Source organism: Drosophila ficusphila, unplaced genomic scaffold (assembly GCF_018152265.1).
Source record: "Drosophila ficusphila isolate 14025-0441.05 unplaced genomic scaffold, ASM1815226v1 contig_436, whole genome shotgun sequence".
Taxonomy (NCBI): domain Eukaryota; kingdom Metazoa; phylum Arthropoda; class Insecta; order Diptera; family Drosophilidae; genus Drosophila; species Drosophila ficusphila.
This window is the reverse complement of record NW_025064352.1, coordinates 717,143-742,544: the sequence shown is the minus strand read 5'-3', so window position 1 is coordinate 742,544 and position 25,402 is coordinate 717,143. Positions and strand designations below refer to the sequence as shown.

The 25,402-nt window shown below is 40.7% G+C and overlaps 3 protein-coding genes across 4 annotated transcripts in view; all 3 read left to right on the top strand.

Moving 5' to 3' along the window:
* The first annotated feature begins 167 nt into the window (after positions 1 to 167).
* On the top strand, positions 168 to 2,035 carry LOC108101368. Its single transcript, XM_017205681.2, has 3 exons — positions 168 to 625; positions 1,128 to 1,298; positions 1,739 to 2,035. Exon 2 carries the CDS (start codon positions 1,140 to 1,142, stop codon positions 1,272 to 1,274), a length of 135 nt encoding a protein of 44 aa, XP_017061170.1. The 5' UTR covers positions 168 to 625; positions 1,128 to 1,139; the 3' UTR covers positions 1,275 to 1,298; positions 1,739 to 2,035.
* On the top strand, positions 1,952 to 7,005 carry LOC108101367 (protein bicaudal C). The gene is made up of 9 exons (XM_017205680.2): positions 1,952 to 2,259; positions 2,325 to 2,374; positions 2,699 to 2,768; positions 2,832 to 2,911; positions 2,972 to 3,298; positions 3,551 to 3,676; positions 3,737 to 4,118; positions 4,443 to 5,591; positions 6,244 to 7,005. Exons 1-9 carry the CDS (start codon positions 1,953 to 1,955, stop codon positions 6,489 to 6,491), a joined length of 2,739 nt encoding a protein of 912 aa, XP_017061169.1. The 5' UTR covers position 1,952; the 3' UTR covers positions 6,492 to 7,005.
* A 1,237-nt stretch (positions 7,006 to 8,242) lies between these two features.
* Positions 8,243 to 25,402, top strand: part of LOC108098165 — a 32,231-nt gene continuing 15,071 nt past the window's right edge. For both annotated transcript variants that reach the window (XM_043208408.1, XM_043208407.1), the window contains exons 1-2: positions 8,243 to 8,999; positions 14,426 to 14,516. In XM_043208408.1, the coding sequence (XP_043064343.1) occupies positions 14,453 to 14,516 (64 nt within the window). In that variant the 5' untranslated portion in view covers positions 8,243 to 8,999; positions 14,426 to 14,452. The remainder of the gene's footprint in view (positions 9,000 to 14,425; positions 14,517 to 25,402) is intronic.

The window sequence follows — 25,402 nt, the reverse complement described above, 5'->3', positions numbered from 1 at the left end:
CCGCTGACGAAAAACGGCGAATTCCCGTTATCCAGCTGACAGAAAGCTCTATCCCCAAGGTTGTTTATCAACTGGATCTAGTACATAGCTCCCCAAAGAACGTGGAGCTTTTAGATCTGAAGGTCAGTTGGGACATGGACCCACTAGTCGAGCTTAGTTTGATAGTCAGCGCGCTTCAATGACGACAACTGCACGGCGCGCATTCCACATTAATTCTATATTAATTCTAAAAATCTAAAAAAAAAAAAAAAAAAAATTAAAATTAATATCCAACGCGCGGTGCACGATTTCCTGACAACAATTTAGTTTCGCTTTTCATTGCATTTTCTTTTGTGTTTTCCACACACGTGTTTTTCTGTTACTTGCACTTCGGTAGTGGTTATTTTTTTTGGGTTACATTGAAAAAAGTACATCGACTGCCAACCGAATTCCCATTCGAACCATAATTTGACCAATTGACGGAAAATTAATTGCGAACAAAATTAATTAGCAAGCGAATAAATAAATTTTTTTACGTGAAACGAGCGTGTTTTTTGTCAAAACGATTTTACAATTGATTGTGTTTAAGTAAATTAATCTACGATATCTATGTGTTTGTGCTACGATCCGAAAATCCTATATTGCGGTAAGTGGCGTGTCTTTTGGCGGGAATAAAGTCGGTTTCTTTTTACACCGTATTTCTCTTCCAATTTTTCTGGCGCCAAAATGAATGAAAACGGTTGGCAACATTTTCAAGTTAACATGGGAACATTCTAATCTCTGTTAAGAGCTTGGAAGTTTAGATGTTAAGATTCTGGAACTGCTCTCCGACTTTGTTTTGTTTTGCGCTCTCTGGCTTGGAATCTCCGGTTTGGGGAGCGGTTCATTGACCCACCAACAACAATATTCGACAGATCTTCTCCTGCGGAATTCATCCGCTCTACAGTTAGAAATATTTCAGGTCCGAATGGCAAATGGATCGGCAAAATCGGGAGCCGCGTTCAGTTGCCTTCGAGCCGTACTTAGAAGTGGTAGCCCCCAGGAATTCTAGAGTCTTTGCCCCAAAAACTAATAATTATTCTGACGCAACCCCGACCCCGCGCAATCACACAGCTATATACTGATATATAGATCTATATATTGCGCAGATCACACTTTAAATGCCTTTCGTCGAGAGATTTCAACAAATACGTAATTTTGTTATGAACGTCTGCCTCGTCGAGGCCATCCAATTCGTCCAGGACCTCACGCATGCCATCTGCCTGGACCTCCAGGGCCTGTTCAATTTCAAGTAGAGATCCCCGAGCGATCTATCAGCGGTAAGTTACGCCATTTAACCTTCGAAAGTGGAAAGTGAAAGTGGCGATGAAATTACGGTTCTTGGGGTTTCTTTCACCCGCTCTTTTTGGGAAAAAAGAAAGGGAGAGAAAGTGCAAACCTCATGGCAGAAGCACTTCGCTTTGAGAGGTTATGTGAAAAGGAAACATAAGGAAGTTTGGGAAATATAATAACGAAAAAGTGGACAATTGTTATAACATCCTTGCCTACTTACATATTATCTAAAAACAATTTAAAATAATTTCCAACAATTTATTGGACTAAAATTAAATTAATTTCATGGATAAGACAAAAAAGAAATTTTCAAAAGTTCAAATAAAAATTATAGGAGAATTATCTGCTGAGTAAGAAACTAAAGGGTTAAATTCCATTTCCTTTTTTTTTATCACACCATTTCGGACATTTTAATTTTCATTACCAGCTCATCTCATCTCATCCATCACCAAAGTACACCGCATTCATTAACCAACCGCAAGCAACTGACCAAAACGCACGGACATCCAGATCCCCAATCTGAGACGGACATTTTGCTTGGTTTTTAAAACTAAACGACTCTTTGGTACCCGAACTTGCTGACCTCTGACATATCGCTTGATCCTCTACCGACCCACTGATCCATCCATCCATTCCCAACGATGCTGTCCTGTGCCTCCTTCAATAAACTGATGTATCCAACGGCCGCAGATGTGGCCAAATCCCCGATGGTGGGCTTGGAGGTCGATGGCGGATCCATGGGATCCCTGGCCAGTCTCCAGGCCCTTCCTTCGACCACCTCGGCGGGCAGTGGGGCTCCCAGCGAGACCCAGAGCGAGATATCCTCCGCGGACAGCGATTGGAGTGACATACGCGCCATCGCATTGAAGTTGGGCGTTCAAAACCCAGACGATCTGCACACCGAACGTTTCAAGGTTGATCGACAGAAACTGGAGCAGCTGATAAAGGGTAATTCTAGACAGATACAAAATGTACGAGTAGATCTTAGCTTGAACTATGTATATTTTTTACAGCGGACAGCGCCATTGAGGGAATGAATGGAGCCGAGTATTTCTTTCATGATGTAAGTGATCTGAGCTTTGCCTTAAGATAACCTTAAAATGATTCTAAAACAATAGTGAATATATAATAATCTTACTAAGCTTTAGCAGAAAAAATGGCAGAATGCCATGCCTTATAAATTTCAACATAACTTTCAGTAGTATCTTAAGTTATTTACTATTCGAACAAAATTTTTAAGTTAATTGATCCATGTCTTTTTTTCGACAGTACCACCATAAATTTCAGTGTATTACGCAATTAGTTTTAAGTTATTGTTAAGATCAACTTCAGGCCCAGCTGACTTGATAAATAGTATAAGAATCGCCAATACATATTGTTTTACTAGATCATGAACACGACGGATACGTATGTGAGCTGGCCTTGCAGACTCAAAATTGGTGCCAAGAGCAAGAAGGGTAAGGATATAGTCAAATTTAATATATCGATTAAAATGCTTATAGCTAAATTTTTGATTTAAGATCCGCATGTGAGAATTGTGGGCAAGGTGGAGCAAGTGCAGCGGGCCAAAGAGCGAATTCTGAGCAGCCTTGATTCGAGGGTGGGTTATATGATCTGTTATAGTCTGATCTGATTTATAGATATTCCCAACTTCGAGCAGGGAACCCGAGTGATCATGAAAATGGATGTTAGCTACACGGATCACTCGTACATCATCGGACGCGGTGGCAACAATATAAAGCGCATAATGGACGACACCCACACCCATATCCACTTTCCCGACTCGAACCGATCCAATCCCACGGAGAAGTCCAACCAGGTGTCGCTGTGCGGCAGCTTGGAGGGCGTCGAGAGGGCCCGGGCCCTCGTCCGGCTCTCCACCCCGCTCCTCATATCTTTTGAGATGCCCGTGATGGGACCCAACAAGCCGCAGCCCGACCACGAGACCCCCTACATCAAGATGATCGAGACCAAGTTCAATGTGCAGGTAAAAAAAACATTCCTTTAAAAAAGAGTAGTTTTCTTTAATTTCACAGGATTTTAAAATAAAATAAAAACTTTAATATTGTATTAGCTTATTAAGTATAACGAAGGACAAACAAAAAAATTAGTATATTCCCAAAACGAATCAAGTAAAGATTTTTAAGGCTTCTCATTTTTTTCAGCTCAGTGCGAATTTTGTACTAAAATTTTCTCTGAATTCTTTTTAAATTTTCGCAATATTTTTCCACCCTATTAGGTAATATTTTCCACGCGTCCCAAGCTGCACACCTCGTTAGTTCTAGTGAAAGGTTCTGAGAAGGAGTCGGCCCAAGTCAGAGATGCAACTCAATTGCTGATCAACTTCGCCTGCGAGAGCATTGCGGTAGGTTTAACGAAAATATTTCCACTTTCCACTGATCATCGGTTTTAATTGCAACTTTAGAGCCAAATCCTGGTGAATGTCCAGATGGAGATCTCTCCACAGCACCACGAGATCGTGAAGGGTAAGAACAACGTGAATCTCCTGAGCATCATGGAGCGCACTCAGACCAAGATCATATTCGCCGATCTGAGCGATATGAACGTGAAGCCGCTGAAGAAGTCGCAGGTGACGATCAGCGGACGCATCGACGACGTCTACTTGGCGCGACAACAATTGCTTGGCAATTTGCCCGTAGCATTGATATTTGACTTTCCGGACAACCAGAACGATGCCTCCGAGATAATGAGCCTCAACACCAAGTACGGCGTCTATATCACTCTGCGCCAGAAACAGCGGCAGAGCACTTTGGCCATTGTGGTCAAGGGAGTGGAGAAGTTTATAGGTGAGTCCAAAAATGGAATCAAGAAAAAATATATTTATTACCATTTATAAAAAATCATGAATATTTTGATAAATTGACTCAAAATGTATTATTACCACAACATAAAAACTGATTTATTCTTTTAAAAATATTTTTCGAAAAGAAAGCTAAAATTTTCCAAAAAATGTATAGGCTATGCTGAAGCATTCTTCAAACAAAAGTTTTATGATTTTACAATCATAATATTTACGACAGTAATGTTAGCTTAGAATCATATTTTTTTACAATCAATTTTTTTTTTTTTTGTCTTGCCTTGAATTTAATTCGGAGCCTCTTCTCACTCAGACAAAATCTACGAGGCCCGCCAGGAGATCCTGCGCCTGGCCACGCCGAACGTGAAGCCCGAGGTGCCGGACTTCTACTTCATGCCCAAGGACAAGGACCTCAACCTGGCCTACCGCACCCAGCTGACCGCTCTGCTGGCGGGCTACGTGGACAGTCCGAAGACTCCGTCGCTGCTGCCGCCCGCTCTAACGGGACAGCTGACGCCCTATGCCAACAACAACCACCTGTTGCTGAACGCCAATGGAATGGCCACGCCCACCGGGATATGTGCGCCCACTCAGAAATACATGCAGTTGCACAACAGCTTCCAACAGAGTCAAAGTCGCTCGCTGGTGGGTGGCAGTCAGAACAGCCACAACAACAACAACAACAATTATCTGCAAGTTCCGGGAGCGGTGGCGCCACTGAAACCGCCGACTGTCTCGCCAAGGAACAGCTGCAGCCAGAATACGAGTGGCTACCAGAGCTTCAGCAGCAGCACCACCTCGCTGGAGCAGTCGTATCCGCCGTACGCCCAGGTGCCAGGTGCCGTGTCCTCCACTTCCTCCGCGGCAGGATGTCCAAATCGGGCCCACTACTCGCCGGACTCCACGTACGGCAGTGAAGGCGGTGGTGTTGGTGGTGGGGGTGGAGGAGCTCGACTGGGCCGCCGCCTCAGCGACGGAGTGCTCCTGGGATTGGGTAACTCAAGCGGAGGCGGAGGCGGAGGAGGAGGTTCCGCGGGCGGAGGAGGTGCCCACCTCCTGCCGGGAAGTGCCGAGAGCTATCGCAGCCTGCACTACGATCTCGGAGGAGCCAAGCACTCGGGCCACCGCGCCTTCGACTTCGATATGAAGCGGGCCCTGGGCTACAAGGCCATGGAGCGCACTCCGGTGGCGGGGGAGCTGCGCACACCCACGCCCGCCTGGATGGGAATGGGCCTGAGCAGCACCTCTCCCGCTCCCGCCGCCCCGCTGGACAACGGGGATGGTGGTGCGGGCGGAGGTGGCTCCACTGGGTGGCGCCTCCCGCCGGGACTGGGCTCCCCCTACGGACTGAGTGCCACCACCGGACTGCTGGACGCCACGCCGGTCAACCGGCGGCTGCAGCTCGCCCAGTACAAGGACATCCAGACGCTGCTCACCAGCTTGGGTCTGGAGCATTACATCAGTGAGTAGTTCCCAACGAAAACTGACCGTTTTTACTTTTTGTGTACCTTGACGTCTACTGTATAAAGCTTCATTATGTTTTAGTGCCTGGACTGGCGAGAGTCTTTCATTCTACACAGCTTAAAGATCGGAAAATAAAAACAAGGTTCCAAAGACAGTTTAGGCTTATAACAAAATAACCATTTGACAATGGTTCCTGTTTTAAACGTTTCTTTCTCTTCTTCACGTTTTACTATTTATTAGGCGATTGTCGGAAAAGGTCTTAACTTTGTTGTGATTTTAATTTAAAAATGTTATTAGGAAGGGGTAAGTTTTAATGGATATATCATTCTTCCATACTCTTAGAAAATTGATGGATTTTCTTTCTCTTCTTAAAGTTTTTCTATTAATTAGGCGATTGTCGGAAAAAGGTCTTAACTTTGTTGTGATTTTAATGTAAAAATATGGTTAGAAAGGGGTAAGTTTTATTGGATGTAGCATTTTTCCGTATTCTTAGAAAATTGATGGATTTGATAGTTAGGAATAGTTCACAATTTATTTTGAGGCGATGTGAGTATATTTCTTCGTTGTAGTAACTAAGCTTCAAAATATCCTTCAAAAATGTATTCGAATTGGTGAAAGACTGAAGTGATAACTGGTGTTTCTCCTTGCAGAAATTTTCGTGCTGAATGAAATCGACTTGGAGGTGTTCACCACGCTGACCGAGGAGAACCTGATGGAGCTGGGTATCGCGGCGTTCGGAGCTCGCAAGAAGCTGCTGACGGCCATTCACACGCTGCTGGCAAACGAGGCGGCCTGCAGCACAATGCCCAGCAGCAGCTCCTCGCAGAACTCCTCCTCGCCGCGATTTTCCGGCAGTGCGGCCCCGGGCGCTGAGCGCCGACCCTCCAACCAGTGGTAATCCCCACTGGGTCCTTACTACTTTCTATCTCTATTTGTTTTTTTGCATGCCCACTTAGTTGGTAGTCGTAAGATCAGGAGAATCGGAACGGAAAAAAGATATAGGAAAAAAGGATGAAAAGGGCAAACTCACTGGGCGATATCTTTCCCGATAACTCAGCCTTGACCTTGACTTATACTCGCATTTGTACTCAAATTCCAAGTAGCAGAGCTGCGCACGGGGAAAACGCCCAGCAGTTTGCCAATAGGTCGTTGTAGCCTCTATTTTAAGCAATTAATTTATTTCGAAATTATTTATACAGAAAAAGAGAAAACCATCAACAAAAATATTGTGAATTATTTATGAAATCTAACTCAACGAAATCACGTATTGTAAGCAATGAATTTATGTAAAATAACTGAAAATTTAAAAAAAAAACACATAAAAAAGGAAACAAAAGCATGTATTAAGTGATAAGCAAAACAGTCACGCCCAAACATTTGATATGAATAAATTGATGTCTATGAAAAACTAATTAAAGCCATGATTTTTCACTTGAGCTTCGTGTCCAATGAATTCAATTAGGTAAGCTTATCTTTCGAACTGAGTAATATTATTATGGAAACATTTAAAAAACATATTCAAGTCATTCAATTGTACACACAAATATTGTGCATTAAGTACATAACTTCACTAATTTCTAATCCAACCTAGTAAGCAACTAGAATCCAGGATAATGACTTTACTGTCTCCAGTTGTCTGCATAATTTGTATTGCCCTGCTCCCAGCCTCGAAGTCCTGCCAAGAAAAGACTCCCAAGACAACAAAATCGAATGTGTGTCCTTACACGGAGGAAAGTCTGAGGCGAAAAGGGGGCGTGGCTGGGCTAATGAACTGGAAATGTTTTGCTCCAGTTGCCGGTTGTTGCTACCGTGTTGCGGTCATCAGCATAATTGCAAATTTTTATGATTATGACATTTTGGGCGCAAAGTGCTTCTGCCAATGGCAACTAATTTCTGCAGTTATCTTCGTCCCAGACTGCCGGTCATTTACATGGGGTTATGTTCCACTTAAGTGTTTCGAGTAGGCTTCTCTCCGGAACTTTTTGGCAAGCGATTTGATTTACAATTATGCCTGATCCTGATTTGGACTTGGGTTTAGTGTCACTGACCAGACGGAAAGTCGCCAGATTTGGTCACTGCTGACCGTATATCAATGTTGCTCTCATTTGAAGCTAAAATTAAATGGGTTGTCATGAAATTATGAGTTTGGGAGTGATATATGTCCCAAAAAATGTACTAATCAACGGTTATTTCACGACATCATGCATATTAAAAGGAAAGATTACTAAGTGATCATTAAATTAATCATTTTCTATTTAAACTAATAAAATTTTAAAATGATATTTATAAATATATTGTTAATTGTAGTTATACCTTAAAATAATGAAGGACTGCTTGAAGGAGGGGAAATCGTGGTGGGTATACACAAGCAGTAAATGAAGCAGTATAAACATGGAAACCAAGCAGTGCGAAGGGGAACCAGTCACAGCATTCCCCTCTGCAAAGCAGTTCAGAAATAACAAATATTTCTCGCCCTGAAAAACCCACCACTCAGTTTTCTCTCTCTCCCCTCGCTTTTCCATTCGTTTTCCGCCGAAGGACTTCGGATTTTCCGAACTGCCTTCGGGCTCTTTTCGCCAATTGGGAAATCTGTGCACAGGACTCGCAGTGACGCGAATCCTGCGACTCCTGCTGCAGTTTCAATTGCGTTGTCCTTGCGTGAGGACGTGCGTAGATCACCATACATTTTTCGCAGTATTACGAACATCGGCCATTCTGAACAGCAAAAACAAGAGAAAAAATTCCGAAAAAAAGAACCGAACCGAACTGTACTGAACTGAAACCGCAGGATTGAACTCTTTGCTTTGGCGTGCGTGTGCCCGATGCAGTTTTTGTGTTTTTGACACAGCATTTACCAAAACAGAAGGCGGAAAATAGGAAAAAGGATAAAGGATCCGGCGAAGGATCTGCCATAGTCAAAAACTGTGTGTGCGTGTGTGTGGGTGAGGCTGTTGCTTCTTTCCCCTTTGTGTCCATGTGTGTGTGTATGTGATGTGTTTGTGCAGTCACGTGTTCTAAGGTGATTTTAACGAGTTCCGTGATACGCGAAATGAGATAAGGAACGAGAAAGGAGCAAAATCTGAGGAGCTTAGGCGGACAAAAAAAAAAAAAAAAAAAAAGGAGCAACAAGGAGCCAGAGCCAGAAACAGCCAACAACCAAATCCTCGTTCGCCAGGACACACAGGATACTCGCTCGTTGCGCCGCAAAGGATTCGCAGATAAATCAACCGAAAATTGCATAAAATAAAATTGTTTGCCAAATTGTGCGCAGCCAGAGAACAAAGAAAAAAGAAAAACAAAAGCAGAAATCGTATGCAAATACACATGTGAAATATGACTGGCGAATTACATTGACAATTTTGTGGAAATATTTTTGGAAAAAGACACAGTTAATAATAACCTGAAGGTATGATTACATTCTATAATACTATGACTTAGGTTGGGCATTTATATTGGTTTACTAAAAATTAAATAAAATACTATACTCGTGTGTACTTCTTTTGCACTTATAATCAAAGAACTTATCAATACAAAGGAATATTATTCTACCAGTTCCAAGGACCCCAATAGGAATATAATTTATTTTAAGTTCAACAAACTTTTATTATAATTTAAAAATGTTTATTTTTTCGAGAGCATGCAGGGGGATTCGGGATAGTTGACACACGAGATCACTTAAATAAAACCTCGCTGCCACACTCCTGGGAAATTCCTCTGTGCTTGCGCTTCTGTAATTACATATATCGCAATCTTCGACGTTTAATTTTTGATGCAGAACTTTCCTGCGCTTGGCAAGCCAATTTGAGGGGCAACCTTTCACATCGCACATCCCAGCCAGCGGAAGATAAGCCGGAAGATAGACAGAGGGGCGTGCCAGGGACTCATCCAGCAGGCAAACAAAACTTGTCAATTGCCAAGGAGCGTGTCTCCGGGACCCCGGGCGCCTCCTCTTCGTAAACATTTCCCATAGTTGCCGGGAAACTAGGCAACAATGTCTTGAGCTCGGCTCTGCTTCTTCAATTTCCCCATTTTTTGTTGATGGAAAATGTCAACTGCCTGGCAGAGTTTTTCTTCCCCACTTTCGGGCCGACCCACTGACTAGGCAAAAATCGTATTTAGTGGGACAATCAATATCGGATGAGGGGAGAGGGCAGCCAGTTGGGCGGCAGTCAAACATTTATTTGATTGACTGATTGATATGTGAAATGATTTATTGCCGCCGGAGGTGGAGATGGGAAAGGAAGGAAAGTGCAGGCAAGTGTCCGCAAACAGCTGAGTCGAAAAAGTTTCGAAACACAATGGGGAAAACCTTTAACTGGTAGAGTAGAAACATTTATTTCCGGCTTTATCTCTGCCATTTTCCACAACTCGCTCTGTTTTTGTTGAAATTTCCGAGCTCTGTAAAAATTGCTTGGACGAAACTTTTTCGCACGCTTTATGTGAGAATAAAGTAAATAATGAAAGCTATTTAGCACAGCCAAGGGGCGCATTAAGTCGTCGCCAGCCTTTTCGGATTATCCTGCCAGCGGCTTAAAAATAACAACAGAACCAAAACAAACAGAAAATCACTGTGAAAAAATGTTAATTTACAAACCGTTTTGAAAGTGTTACAAATTCAAATTGAAATAACACTGAATGAAATCTTGTTTAGTATCACATATCACACATATCACATGTAACTTTACATCTTTCAAGCTTTCTTTTAACAAGCAATAGCATTTAAAAATTATTATTGTGCTTCATAGAAACACAGGTGTTTAAAAAATGGTTAAAGAAAGAGCGACAAAAAATGTTAAACCTTACAAATTTTTCCGAATTCCCTTGAAATATCTGCAAACAATTTCCGATTCAGATAAATGGTGTAGGGTTTTCTTTAGACAAGCCTTTCTAATATATTTTCCCGTGTAGTATCAGGCAAAAGAAGTAAACTGTGACCAGTGTTTAATGAGCTGAGTCCTGATCTGAGCTGCGGATGACCCGCGGCTGCCGTTCGCCAGTTTGCCGTTCAGCTGGAGAAATTTCAGCCATTTTTTACTGCCACCTGCAACGGTGTCACATTCTTTTCTCGGCCAAGCATTTCTCTTCTAGCCCTGCTCCTTTATTTTCTTAATTTTTGTTTTTCGATTTGGCTACGTCTGCTGCGGCTTATGAAAAGAGCGGTGCAAAGAAATTCAGGCAAAAATCCCGAAGAAAAGCTTAACCAAGCTTGGGTATTAATAAGTTTTTTCTCCTTGTGCGAGTATTTTAGAAATTCTTAAGCATTTTCTTAAGTGGCTGGAATCATAATTATTTTTACTTAATTTTGTGAACAGATTTATGTGCATATTATCCGTGCAGATAATCGGATTACTACTTTGTTGAGTTCAAGTCATTATTGCTGGTTATCCCAAAGGTATTTGCTTTCAAATCCTGGCTTCGTTATCTCGGTTGAGCATTTCCAAATGCTAACAATTGATTCAATTAGTATTGGTATACTGCGTTAGTCTTGATTTCTACTGGGCATTTAATATTTATTGCTTAATTGAATTAAGCCTATCAAGTCATGCGAATTATTCAATTAACTTATTTATTCACATGCCATGTATCATATTTGGTTATGATTTGGCTTGGCGAGTTCAACTGCAAAACTCATTTAAAATTGATTTGCCAAATAATATTTAGAAGTGAACTTAATAACTTTAAGCTTCAAAACGTTTCAAACTTTCAACCATGTTTATCCCCGATTTTGAATAATCTCTTCACGAAATAATGTGAGAATATATTTTGCAAAATATTAATATTCTATTTTTCATGCAATCAATTTGTATCGATTGTTTTGCGGTTATTAGAACTCCCGCCATCAATTTTAAGCTCGAATTGCCATATCGCAGTAAACTTTTGCTGAGCTCCCAATCCTAAATTCTATCTTTTATGATATATGGATTGGAAACGAAAGAAACTTTACAAATTTTCCACCGCCGAGATGCACAACTTTTTCTTCCGACAACACAAATCTTCTACCGACTCAAACTTCGCCTCAACCAATACAAAAACATGGCGGTACAAAAGACCTTTGGGCGATGGAAAAATATCTCATATGCAAATCCATTGTTGTTATTGGCGTGGGCACTGGTTCTCCAATTTCAAGGATCTGTTGGGGCTTCCTTGGTTGTGGCAGTGTGTGTAATTCAGGACCTTGTTGCCTATTTTTGGGCGCTAAAGGCGCATCTCAAGTGCAACATTCGCCAACCGGAGGAGAGGTATCTGTACCGAGCATATTTGTTGTTCGTTTGCGGCTGCGAAAATGTTGTGGCATGTGGAAATTTATTTCATAATCTCTGCAACAAAAATCCCCAAACTGCAGAAAAAAATTGGAGGGAAACTTTTGCATATGAGCGGAAAAATTGGGGTGGGGAACTACGAGTAGCTAAGCATGTAATTTATATCCTTGAATGGCCCCCCCTTTTACCCCCTACAAACTCACTTTACTTTTGGCTTTTCCCTGGGTTTTTTGGTATCTGCAACTATGCAGTTATTGCCGATGTCCATGGGCGTGGGTGGGGGAATTGTTAGGGGGACACGCCCCGTTAAGTTTTTAAATACCAAAAAATAGGAACATAAACTGTTACATTTTTTGTTTTGGAGTGCGCTACTTACAGGCTTAAACACTCTGAAATTAAGTGTTTAACATTTACAGATAAGGAACAAATCTGGTTTCTTTTAAAGTTTGCATGTAATTTATTGCACATATTAATAGCTTTAAATTTTTTTAATATTTTACTTTTTACCTGCATGTGCGCCTCTGTTCTTATTGCAAAATATCCCATTTTCTGTGGCGGAAGTTTTTGCGAGTATTTTGGTATTGGACTGAGCGGTCATAAATTTGTTTCTGCTCCTGTTGTGGTGTCTGGCCTTTCTGCTTCTGCATTGCTCCAGTTCCAGTGCGGTACAATTTTATTTGACCACATAAATTGTTTACCAATTTTCACAAGTTCTGTGCAACTCCATCGCCAGCTGTATGTATGTATGCCTTTTGCCTTTGAAGGCTAAAAGCGGTTTAATCGGTCTCATCCTCTCAGCAAACCTATTTTGATTTAGCACTCAGTGGCGAGCCATCTATCTTGGTGGGTTTAAAAATGTATTTCCCGGCCATTGTATTGCCGTATCTTAGTTATTTTGTAATCGAGCAATCTGTGAAATGCTACAGACTCAACAGCAGCAGATGTCATGGCAATTGGTTAGGATGACTGGACATATTTATTGCAATGTAGTCTTGCAAATTGCGCTGGATAAAAGGCAGCAGGAGTATTTTGAAAGGATGACCCTTCAAGGATTTATGAACGTGATTTTTGAGATTAAAAAAGGGGCAATTTTTAGATCTGGTCGAAGCTTAAGCACTAAGCTTTGGTCAGTTAAATCAAAATATTCAGGCAATAAAATTCTAGAAGAAAAAGTAAGCAATAAAAAAATGAAAGGGAAACATTTCATTTAGTTTTGCATTTTTAAATGTTACTTCAAGGAGCTCTTTGAACAACAAGACTTAGTCTGAGAACCAAAAATCCTGTTCACAAGTCCGGAAAATCACCAAGCCCATTTGGACTCCAGATTGCACTGGTTTCCAGTTGGATCCGAAAGAGGGATTTAAGAATCTGTTTCTTTCACTTTGTTACTTAGCTTTGGTCGAGATGCAATTAACAAAAGGTACACGGGCTTAAGGGCAACGGATTTTTATTATACCCTTTTCTGGTTTCGTTGTCCGGAAAAAAAAAAAAAAAATTGGAGAAAGGGAGGACGAGAGTGTCTGGGAGTGCAGTTTGCGGCTTATCGCATTGGGAGCAGACTTGGCCCTTTTGTTTGTCGCACTCCGTCGTTTAAGTTTGTCAATGCATAAATTAAAAAGTTGAAAGTTTTTACCCAATTCCCCGCCTTTGTGGGTTAGTTTTCTGCTGACCTTAATGAAGGCAAAGCAATTAAGCCAGGGCTCTGCAAAGTTAATGGAGTGTACACAGAATAGCCATTCGGTGGAGTCTTTGGGCCATGTGAGCATCGCTGGGGATTCGCATACGAGATCTTCTTGGCCTGGCTTTTTGGCCCGATGCTGTAATACAATTTGCTGCCATAAAAGATTACAACTTGTTAAAGTTCCTCCATCGAATCCTTGGGCGGCCCTTTCAAGTCGACCAGGGGATTATTATAATCCGATTTTCAACTTTAAATGTGCTCGGGAAAAAAGTCAAGAATTTATGGAAAAATGTTATGCTCTCACAGTCGAGAAAGGAGCATTTGATGTGCAGTTAGGCAACAATGTGTTTTTCGTCCACATCCTCATCCCTGTTAATGGCAAACTTTTTACTCCGACTTTCGGGCGAGGAAAATCGCTGCAGTTTTCTTTATAGTTATTACTTTATACAGTTTCCCCTGGTTCCTTTCCGGCTGATTACAAAATTGCTTTCAATACTTTGGCCGAAAGTAGTGACTATAAGAAACTCACTTTGCAACACCTGCCTCAAGGAAACCAGTCGGCCCAGTCGGTTGCATTGGCCAACAAGAGTTACATGTTGCAGCCAAAGTTTAACGCATTAAGAGCCGGTGTTGTTGTCTGCCACGGTTTCGGCATTTTGTGGCTCGATTGTGGGTGTTCGCTGGAATATTTCGGGGTTTTACTTGAGATAAATTTCATCTTCCTATGAGTTTCATGCTTCAAGCTTAGAAACACCTTAGACTCTTGCAACTTTGTTTATTAAAGCTGAAGTTAAGATGGAATAACCACGGAAGGTTAAGCTTTCAGGAATAAGATATTATATTTTCTTATTTAAAGATTTTAATGTGAGAAAATTGTATCATTATTTTCAGCAAAACCTTGAAAATACCTATATCAACATGAGGTTTCCACCTATCGTATACCAAACTGCTTTTAGCACAATATTACTGGCAATCACATTAGGTAAGTGTGTTCAAATAAATTTAAATAAAACGACAATATCTTCATATTATTCATTGTATGCTGGTTAAAAAACTATCAATACATTTACTTTGTTTTAAACTGATGGCAATTTGCTCTTTAATGTCAAGCTACAAATTGGTTTATTATTTCCATAACGTCGGTCAAATTATTACATTTTAAAAAATATTTTAGTTATAATGTATGCAATATGCAAAACAAATTTCAACCTTAGCCGAACAAAATATACAATTATTAAACAAAGTCAATGATAAACATTGAAATGCAATTATGACAGGAGAAACTAAAAAAACAATATATATGGACATTACAGTATAATACCAATAATAGTTTACGTCCTAAATGTTACTAGTGACGTTACTCATAAAAACATAAATTTATGCCAATTGCATTAAAATAACTCTTTAAATATTCACAACTATATTTAATTTGAATGGTTTTAAAAAATATAATTCACAATCCTAATTATTGAAATTAATTATGCATTAGTATTTACACAAAACTGCAAAAGTTAAGCCTCTTTAACTGAGATTTCAAAGTGCGCATAGAAACTGCGTCCATGTAATGACAATAAAAAATTAATCCTCTGTCAAAAAGTGCTCATATTCTCCGCACATAAATTATGCTAATCAATTTCACAAACAAATTGAGACGCACTCATAATTCTCGAATTTTATTTAAAGTGTGGCCACATTGAGATGGCAATACTTTAAGCCAATAACTCATGCTGTCGGCGTCTTTTGGCGAACGAACAAACATACTATATAGGATTATATCTGGGCGAGCTTTACACACACTTCAAATTTTTATTGCCTCGTCTTTGCGGCTTTCACCGCCGTTGGAGGTCCTCCTTTTATTTACCAGCGCACATAAATTTCAAAAACCGCACGCACAGCCGAACGTACGTACACATAAATATTTCAGCATCTGTTGGAGGGAACTGGGGGACTTCCAAACTGATTTATTCAATAAATCACACAAGTTGCTGCCACCACCACCGCCATTCACCTGGCCTTAACCCTTAGACGTGAGCCGCAGATTCGAGTTTTATCTGCATCTTTCGGCCCAGTCAATCGGTCTACAGCAGACTGCCAGGACACATGTCAATAAAGGTGGGAATATATCACACAAATGCATTTGCCTTGCTTTTGGCCCCAAGTCGTAGGCGTTCTCTATGGGCAAAGCGGCAAGCTGACAGTTGATTTCTCTCCTATATATAGGTATGTATGTACGAGTACACTATATATATCTATCGCCCACTCCATCAACAGAAACTTAAATGACGGCGAATACATCAAACGACATTTAAGCCCTTCGCGTGACTGAAATTTTCGACTCTTTGTCACTCGGAGCGATCTGGATTTTGGCCTGTTATCCTTTTTCACAGCTCCATCCTCCTTGCTGCTGGCACACGCCATTTGTAGGTGTATATACTCGTATGTGGGGGGACCCTTGATAAATGCCTCCAACGTGCCTGGCATTTGTTTTGTGTAGCATACCTTTTCGGGCTTTATTTAGTGGGGCCCACTAGTTTTCTGTAGGCTGTGGATGCTGTGACAAGTGACTGTCGGGCTTAGCTTTCCCTACTTTCCTTTTGGGCTCGAGACAAAATAACAGCAGCTTTAGGTTGTGTAAAAATGGGATTACAACAAGTTAAGCTAAGAATACAGCAGAGGAAATAGTTAGGAGAGTTTTGGGTTTAGTTTCACGAACTATTAAAGCTATGCACAGGTATTTCTATTCCCATTCTTTACTTAGTAAAAATATATGTTAAGTTGACAAGGCTCGGCTTTTAGAACATATTTTTGAACACTTTCTCGATGGTATATACTTTTCACACCTCTCCAATTTAAGGTTGGTGACCAGCAGAATGCTCGTTTTAAAACGTCCTTCAATACCTTTGCCTTTTTATTGCAAATAAGCCCCATTGAACCATGATATGCTCACAAGCCAAGCATCGCAAGTTCGGAACGCCCACGTGTTTTTCGTTTAAGCCTTCAGTGGGCGGGCAGGACATTAGCCATGCAAAAAGGACGCAGAACAAAATCCGGCCCACACCTGAGCGTCTGCGTCTCGCCATACGTTCAATGTCGCACAAAAACGTTTATTAACCTGCCATTATCGAGCCGGGGCCCAAGTGCACTCGATGTAGACGACGACATTGTACTAGACTCCGGGGACCTTCACTTCGCCCAGCCACAACACAATGCTCCCCAAAACACCCACAATTTACAGGGACCGATAAAAATCTCCAACACGCACAACAATCGGGCAAACAGCAAAATGTTTTTGTACCTCCGCTTTTTGGCGGGTTGGGGATTCGACTTCGCTTTATGGCCAAGTACCGAGTACCTGGCTTACTACACAAGTGGCTAATTAGTTTGGGGCTACGTAAATCGGTCCTGCACTTGATTTGCTTTTAATAACCACATGCCCAGAGTGCTTGCAAATTTGTGACAATATTATTTCCATTTCAGTTTGTTTCAAAACTCGCGTTAATGTCTTAATGTTCGGGGAAATTGTCATTTATTTGGGGGATTTTCTGGCCTTGGGGTTTTGATTTTGGGGCGAAATTAGTGGCTATCAAGCACAATAGGCTGTAATTTGTATTAACCCCAAATGTGACTTAAATTGCACGGCACCGGAAGGTCAGTCAAATGGAAAGGTGTGGCTTTCCCAGACTTTATTGATTTTATTCCTATGAGCTCAATTAGATCATTTTCTAACTGAATAACGAGCAATTGTTTCATGTTTCTACTTCCCTAATTGATTGAAAACCTTTGGCTTACGTTGTAATATATAGAATTTCACCTGTCTTTAACCTAATAAATCAATTTGAGCAATTAGCCAAATTCCTTTGATAGTTTTATTTACCTCTCAGGAAAAGACAACGAACCCGAAGACACCGGCAAACAGGTCACAAATTGTCACCTCGAGTGGCAGCTTCACCCCGTCTTTAATTAAACCTCAATCGATGCAACCTCTTCGGTTGGAAAATCAATTTCTGTATATATTATCGAACCAATTACAGTGCATTTCGTGGCGTAGAATCCCAGATCCGATGTCATCCCGTCATCCAACCAACCACTCCTCCACTCGAGACAGGCCACCGCACAGCTTCCCCTTCGAGGATGCTTGACTTGGCTTCGCCTTTCGCTTGGCACACTTAAAACTAACAGGCAAATCAATGGACGAGGGGGGAGGGCAAAAAATATGAATAAGCTGAGCTCTGCCAAAGTGTTGGGAATTTCGAATTTGAGCCGTTTGCTCCTCTAGAAAAAAAAACATAACCAAACGCCAAACGAAACCATACAAAACGACAGAGAGAAACAAAACTTTAAGAGCACATATTGGGTACAAAAATTTGTTGTCAGAAGTTCAAAGTTTAACGCAACCTTAATAAAGAAAAAAGTATAATTGTAGTGCAATAAAATATCAAATACGTAAATTGAAGTTCAAAAATCTATTTGTCAATTAATCAAGGGTTCAAAACCCGAAACCCTGATTTTAGATTCCTCTTTTTCCCCCAGTGCACCGATGGGAACCCCCAAACAACTATTATTGATGCAGAGACCTGTGCGGGGGAGAAGGGGGAATGAGTAGGTGGTTGGATCGTTACATAAAATGCATGAAAATCTCGATTCGGCTAAGAGCAAAGGGGAAAAAAGCGGGCCAAAAACCGTGCAGTGGAAAAGGACGAAAAGAAGGGATACAAATTGAAGCTTTAGCCACGACTGACAAACTGCAGCTGTAACGGCCAAATGTTTTTGGCCATTTTATTTTTCATTTTCGCTTCGTTTTCGTTGTCAAGCGGATGGGATGAAGCTTAACAATTTTTATGGCGACGTCCCATCGAGGGAGGGCCTGCGAAATATGGCTGCAGCCATGGGTTAAGCGGCTTAATTGCTCTGGTAAGGTCAATTCGGGGATGCAAAGCCCTTGCAAAAGGAAAACTATTTCCAGCGGCATGCCTGTGGGACAAGGGCGGATCGAGCCATGAAGAAATTTACATAATAACAGGAAACAATTTCGGTTGTGTGCGAGTGCGTGCCCTATGCGACCATTAGGGTCCCATCCGATCCCCCGGTCATTGGCATCGCATTTGGTTTGGGGCCCAAAACGGCGATGCACCGGAAAACGATGTGTTATTTTTGACAAAATGCAGCAGGAACGCAAATCGCAGAGAGGCAAAGTGGGGGGAAAAAAACATAGATATTTGTGGATGGTTTTGGCAATACTTTTCCAAAAAGCACTCTTTATAAGTACTCATTTGAATTTTAGTTTCGAATTTCATGCAATAGAACAAAAGCGAACGTAATTAGATTGCTTTATAAACGTTTTAAAAAATATTTAAAATATTTTACTTTAGGAACGTATTAAAGCAAATACCAACAAAGATTATAAGACAAAAACCCTTGAATTTATGCCACACACAACGCCATCGTTTTGCATATTAACGAAGGATATTATATATCTTGTTTAAGTCCCCCGCGGAGCGTTATTGTTTTTAAAACACACTAATTATCTGGCTCCCCTCGGGCTCGCGACAGATTTGCATGCTCGAGAATTTTAATATACGCATGTATGCCGACATTTATGGCAGCCATTACCCGGTGTTGTAGCTGCTACCCGATCCTGCTCCTTGCCACGCTCGCAAATAGTTAATAATCATTATTAATATCTACGTGGGTAAATGCCTGGCGCATAACACCAAAGCGTTGCACATGAACGCCAACCGGGTCGCAGAGACAACAATTTTCACCTCCATTATGCAGCAAACCGCTAAGCCGACCCGCCCACCTGCCACGCCCCCACTCCCCCCACTGACCACCCCACTGCGCTCTAGTAAAGAGCTTTATAAAGTGGCCCCAGCAAAATAACTACATATATTGCAATGGGTTTTTTAATTAAACAATTACCTCCTAATATTTTATTTTGTAGGAGCTGCTTTTGATGTAGAATAACATGAGGCCATTGCTATTTATTGCAAAAAGAAATATTTAAATTTTAAATATAAGTTAATTTAAAAGATATGCCAGATATGCCGGAGCTCGAAATAAAAATCAAGGAATTTACAGTGAGTAAGTTTTCTCACATTCAACATGCAAAGGAAGTAAATGAGTTTTGTGGAATTTAATAACTGATTGATTAAACTTAAACTCTCCCAAATTGGGTCAAGGGTTCATTGCGACTTGACACAGAAATACTTCAAGCAGATTTAATTTTATTTTCAATAAATATTAAATTATTTTTACATAATGTTTCAAAGAGTGCAGAGATCCAAACAAAAGTCTGTTCCACTCACCTCGTTTTTGAGTGGCTGCCGTCGGAGGCAAATTCCCTTGGAAGCTGCCTTTTTGGACTGCCACTACGAAATGCATTGCAATTCATAACCCAGAGAGCGGAAAAGGGTCTCAATCCAGAGGAGAGGAGGTCGTGCTGCATATTTAATGGCCATATCGCCTTCACATGTGCAACTGCTGGCGTTTGCAAGTCGGGCAATCAACAAACGGCAAAAAACGTGACCAACGCCCCAATCTTTAACCTGTAACCTTTCACCTTCGCCGGCGGCGCAGCGATAAAAAGTTAATGAAAGCATTTTCCATGAATATGTTGCCATTAAAACATTTACGAGACACTGCAACAACGCTCAAGTGGGAAATTAATAAACTTGACAGCTTTCCCCTACTTCGACAAACACACCTCGTAATTGCTGCGACAACAACGAAAGCAATCAAAGTTATTGATTAAAAATTCCCCGCACTCAATGCCATCTCCATGTCGTAACATCGAACTGTGGCGGCTTCGTTCGTAACAAAAGTTTCGAGCTAAAAATTATTGCACATTTCGTCATGGCAAATGCTTTCACTATTGTTGTGACCTCAAATAATGAACGTGCAACCGGGTTTCCAATAAACACGTACGTATCGAATGCCACTAGCGGGTCATACGGAAACTTTCCACAGCTCTGGCATTCGCCAATTGCGACTGACATTCCCGGAAAGTTGGGAGGGGGAACGATCTATCGGAGAGTGTGGCAAGTTAGCCCCAAGAATTTCTGTCAATTTAATTGATACCTCTCTAAAGTGGTATTAGAAACGGTCTTTACTAATTAGTTAATATTGAAAGGGGATTTCCAAACGGAAAAGTCACACAATATTTCACTTAAAAGTCGAAAAGAATATTATAAGTTTCTATAACTAAACAAACTTCGAAACTTAAAGCCCACTTTTAGGAGACAATTAGGTGGCCCTTGAGTAATTTACTTCGCAAAACCACACCCTCACGGCTTACGCATATTTTCCACGCCACAGAACTCCACCGAAGACCGCACTCCACCCAGCCACATGTAGCCACAAATCAATGAATAAAACTTCACACAAAACTCAATTTTCAACAAGTTTTCCGCATTCTAAACACATTTTTCTTGGGACCCGCCCAGCAAACAATTCGAAACGACACAATGTGGCCGACACCAAAAACCTCGAAAGCCGAGACTGAAACTCGAAATTAAGGCCAAGACGTCATGATAAAAACTTTTGTCCCTCTCTTGTGTTTGCTTCCCTCTTCACTTTTCCCACTGGTTTCTTATTTTTCGGCTCTGGCAGAGGCGGTTTCTTGCCTTTCACACGCCAACTTGAACTTGACGCATGTTTGTTGGCAAACAATCCGACATCTCACGCCCCCAACTCAGCCGTTCAGCCGTTCGGTGTTCAGTGTTTTTGACTCATTAAAATGCGCGGCATCGGGTCGGTGCCATCAACGAAAGTTAAAGCCATGGAGCCAGAGGGCCAAGGATATTTGCCGCTGGCAGGCAAAGACATCCTGCGGGTGGCCAGAAGGACCTGACCTGACCTGCCGTTCGGCATCTTTGAACGGCAGCCAAACAAATCTTATTTAATTTGGATTTGGCGCCTTCGCACGCCAACCAGTCAGCAGATTCCATTTTATTCAAAAGAGATGACATCGTGAGAGGGTTTTTAAAAGTGGGTCAATTAATACCCAACAAAAAATTGAAATCTTGTAGTAGAAATAAGTTATATTATCTAATCGAAAACCTATATAAAACCAAGACAAATATAAACCGTAACTTATTTATATAAACATTATCTTATATATTAAAAAAGCTCAGCTTCCTTTCCCTGATATAAATAAATACTTCAAGCAATCGAATCACGTTTCACAATATTAGATCACCATCATTAATCACTTGGCCTTGGCATCTGAAAATAGTTTCCAACTAATTTCCAACTGGCGGTGGCCAATTGTCAATGCCAATCACGTCACGCTGCCATCGCTGACGGGAATCCTTTTTACTTGGTCCTCGGAAGGACACAGCTGTTGCTTCGGGAATCTCAAGTGCATTTGAATGGCTTGCTAACTTGCCGCCTCACCGAATCGCCGTTCTGCTGTTTGCCAAAGTGTTAAATGTCATGAAGGGAATGCGCAGCTGTGCCTTTGAATTTATGGAATTTCCACAGCGCATTTACATTTACTACATGCCATATTTATTATTTATTTTCGCAGCGCGGAGCCAAAGGGGGAAAACAGCCAATAGACTGGCAGACAAGACACATTTCCCGCTGATGTTTGAAGTCAAAATGCTCTCTTTTCCCATCCGGTTTTCGCGTCGTTTCCGCTTTTTATTAGTCGCAAAAGTTTTACTTTGCTTGTCAAATATTTTATAGCTGTTGCACAAATTTTCACTAGAACTTCGCGTTTTCTATATAGTTTTGAAAATATTTTATTATAATAACGGGATGAACTTCCGCTTTTAAAAAGTGTAAATTAAATTACCGCCAAAAATTATGCAGCTTCAGTGGGGCATTTTATTATTCTCGGCACTCTGTAAAATAAGTGCTTCCAGCACCAACATGTCTGGCATACTAATTAAAGTCAAATTGATTTCCCTCAACAGGAGCATGGCTTTAAGTCTGTCAGAATTAGCCATCAATTAGCAGTCATGGCTGACATTCATTTTATGGAAACAAGTGGAGTCAAAGTTCATTTAACAATGGGTAAACTGAAGCTCCATTTTATAATTAAAATAGTTCAAAAAAAATATACTGGTATTTTTTATAATGTTAAAAGAAAAAATAATAAAATTAATGTAATACAAATTTCAGATAACCTTTACATCTAACATTCCTCTGCAAGAATTTAAACTATTTCATTCGATTTAAATTTAAAAAAAATAACTTTGGTCCACTTAGATCCTAAATTCCAGCTCCAAAGTATGCTGATGCAGGCAGCCAGAAATACAAGTCCCCGAATAACATTTCAGCAACATTAATAAATTAGTTCAAGTAATTGAAACTTTGCGGTCGTTCGAGAACAGAATGGAAAAGTTTTTTGTTGTTTGCTATCAAAAGGACAAATGGAATTATTGTGAAAATAAGCAGAAATCGCTTTGTGACAAATCGTTGAGAGGCCCCCAAGACCGGCCTCAATTGTTGTTGACAATGCTTTAGGGAATTGATAAAAGATTATTTAATGCTACAGTCTGGCAATCAGCGAAGCGAGTCCTGGGACAGAGAATGAATTTTCCGAATGGGAAGTAACAAGAAAATGCCGCTTTCAAGGAGCCGTTCAGGTGTCGAGTGACAAGTGACCAATTAGACTAATTCGCGGAGTCAATAAAGAAAAGTTAATTAAGAGACATTTCGGTCAGCCCTCCTGCTCCTATCAATTTCTTGGAGAAACAATTAATCACATATTCGCTCATTATACTTTAAACCTGGCTAATTTCAACTTAATTCGACCCTGGCCAACGGAATCCTCGAGCGAATATTCGGGCCGGGAAATAGTCGAGCAATAGAAGCGCCGTGATTTTCCATTTCCCTCCATCCCGTGGCAATGTCTGTGGGTTTAATTGAGCTGGCTTCAATTGTGCTTGAAATTTGCACGATTAGCGGAACGTTCCGACAGGCCAGCGTACCGGAATTGAATCTCGGTCTAATGGGAATGCGACTAGAATGTTGGCAGGACCAAGGACTCTGCCGACGGCTCTGTGCAATGAATCATAAGCGTTCATCGCGCAACTTTTAATTAAGTACATTCCTTCGTGTATAGTTAGCAAAGTTCATTATTAACTTAGAAGAAATCAATCGTTTGAATTTTAAAATTTAATAAATAAATTAAAGGGAGAATATAATTTCAGTACAATTTTCACGTATTTCCTGGAAAATTATCAGCTTTTGTTTGGCTCTCGCAATTACCACAATTACCATTTATGCGGCTGGCCTCTAATGGCAGGAGAGACTGGCTTCTGCTCAAAACCCGTTAGGTAATTAAGTAGAAAATTGCAAAAATTAACAAAACAGAAAAGAAAACACTAAGTGGAGAGCTACAGTGAGTTTCCCCCCGGCCAGCAGGAGATTTTCGGCTGTGGGCGGTGGCAAAGTCTTAGACTGCTTAGGGAAAATTAATTAAAAATAAACATGGCACACGCTTGTACTTAAGGAATGCCAACCAAAATAGACCGCAGGCGGCTGAGGAAAAAAAAGGAAAGAACAAAGAAGGCGAGGAGGAAAAACCCATATCCAGACAAATAAGAAAAATGAAAGCCGAGCTAGCCAAATTCCAAACAAAAGCTCACGAAACATTTTGCGGCCACAAATCCGAGACGATAAGAAAATAAGTAACAAAGAGGAGTGTAGGACGAGAAAAATCAGCAGAGTGCAGGAAGAAGGGACCTGACCAGGACACAGAACGCGCCAAGAGTATTTAGTAATTACGTCAAGAGAACGACAAGAGGGACGAATTGGGGGAATTTCCCTAGCTAGGTGAAAATTGCATTAAAAATGTTCCAATTGGGACACAAGTTCTCCCAACACTGCGAATGATTTTCTATTTAAATATATATATATTTTTACTTTATTTTTTTTTGGTAGAAAACACTTTTAAATATGTTTCAAATATATATTTTAATATAAATATCATTTTGTGTTTGTATTTAATATTTTATTTATTTTGTTCTGTGTAATAATTTGAGCATGCGAACCCGACTCGATTTCCCTCACATGTGGCAGTCATATTAAGAATTGCCCGGTGGGTGGTTGGGGGTGTTAAATTGGGAAAAGTACGGTTGGAAAGGCGGTGCTCCATGGGTCAGACATATGAAAACTTTAGCACTCAGGAAACAGGAAACTATTGTTCTGCGGTGTCTGCCTCCTGGCCTCAACGGTAATTGTCCGGCCCCAAACAACCCCAACCAGCCATTCGAGTCACCCACCCAGTGGGTCGTCCACGTTTATTGTTGTTGCGGTAGGCCAAGCAATGCCAAACAGCCTGATGTTTGATGCATGCATATATCTAGGCACCTATGTATATATGTATATGGCAAATGGGTATTGTGTTCCTGACAGGTAATTTGGCTTTAATTTGCTGTTAACTTTGACCCCCTTTTATTGGAGCACTGGGAAAAAGTGCATTTGACATAAGCATTTCAGGTCAAGGCAATGAAGCCTTCACATTAAGCTGGGAAATACTAATGCTCTGTTTTTACCAATCAAATTCGTCAAGTTTTTCTTTTACCAAAGTAGTTATGTATATTTTTGCTTTTGTTTATTAAGCATATTAAAGAAACCCACAAGCACCCATCTAACAATCTGCTTCAAGATTCAAGAATATAAAAATTACTTTAGCATTTCATAAAAAACAAAAAGGAAATATGCATGTAAAATTGATTTCAATCCAAGCAATATTTATCTTTGAGAAAAAATTAATATAAAAAAAAAATGATTTTTTCATATGAAAGGCAAAATCTTGTTAACAAGAGTATGAAGAATATTTGAAGCCAAAAAGTGCGGTGAGAAAAAATCCCAGATGCATTCTGCATCAAACGAGAAATATAATAAAATATTAAA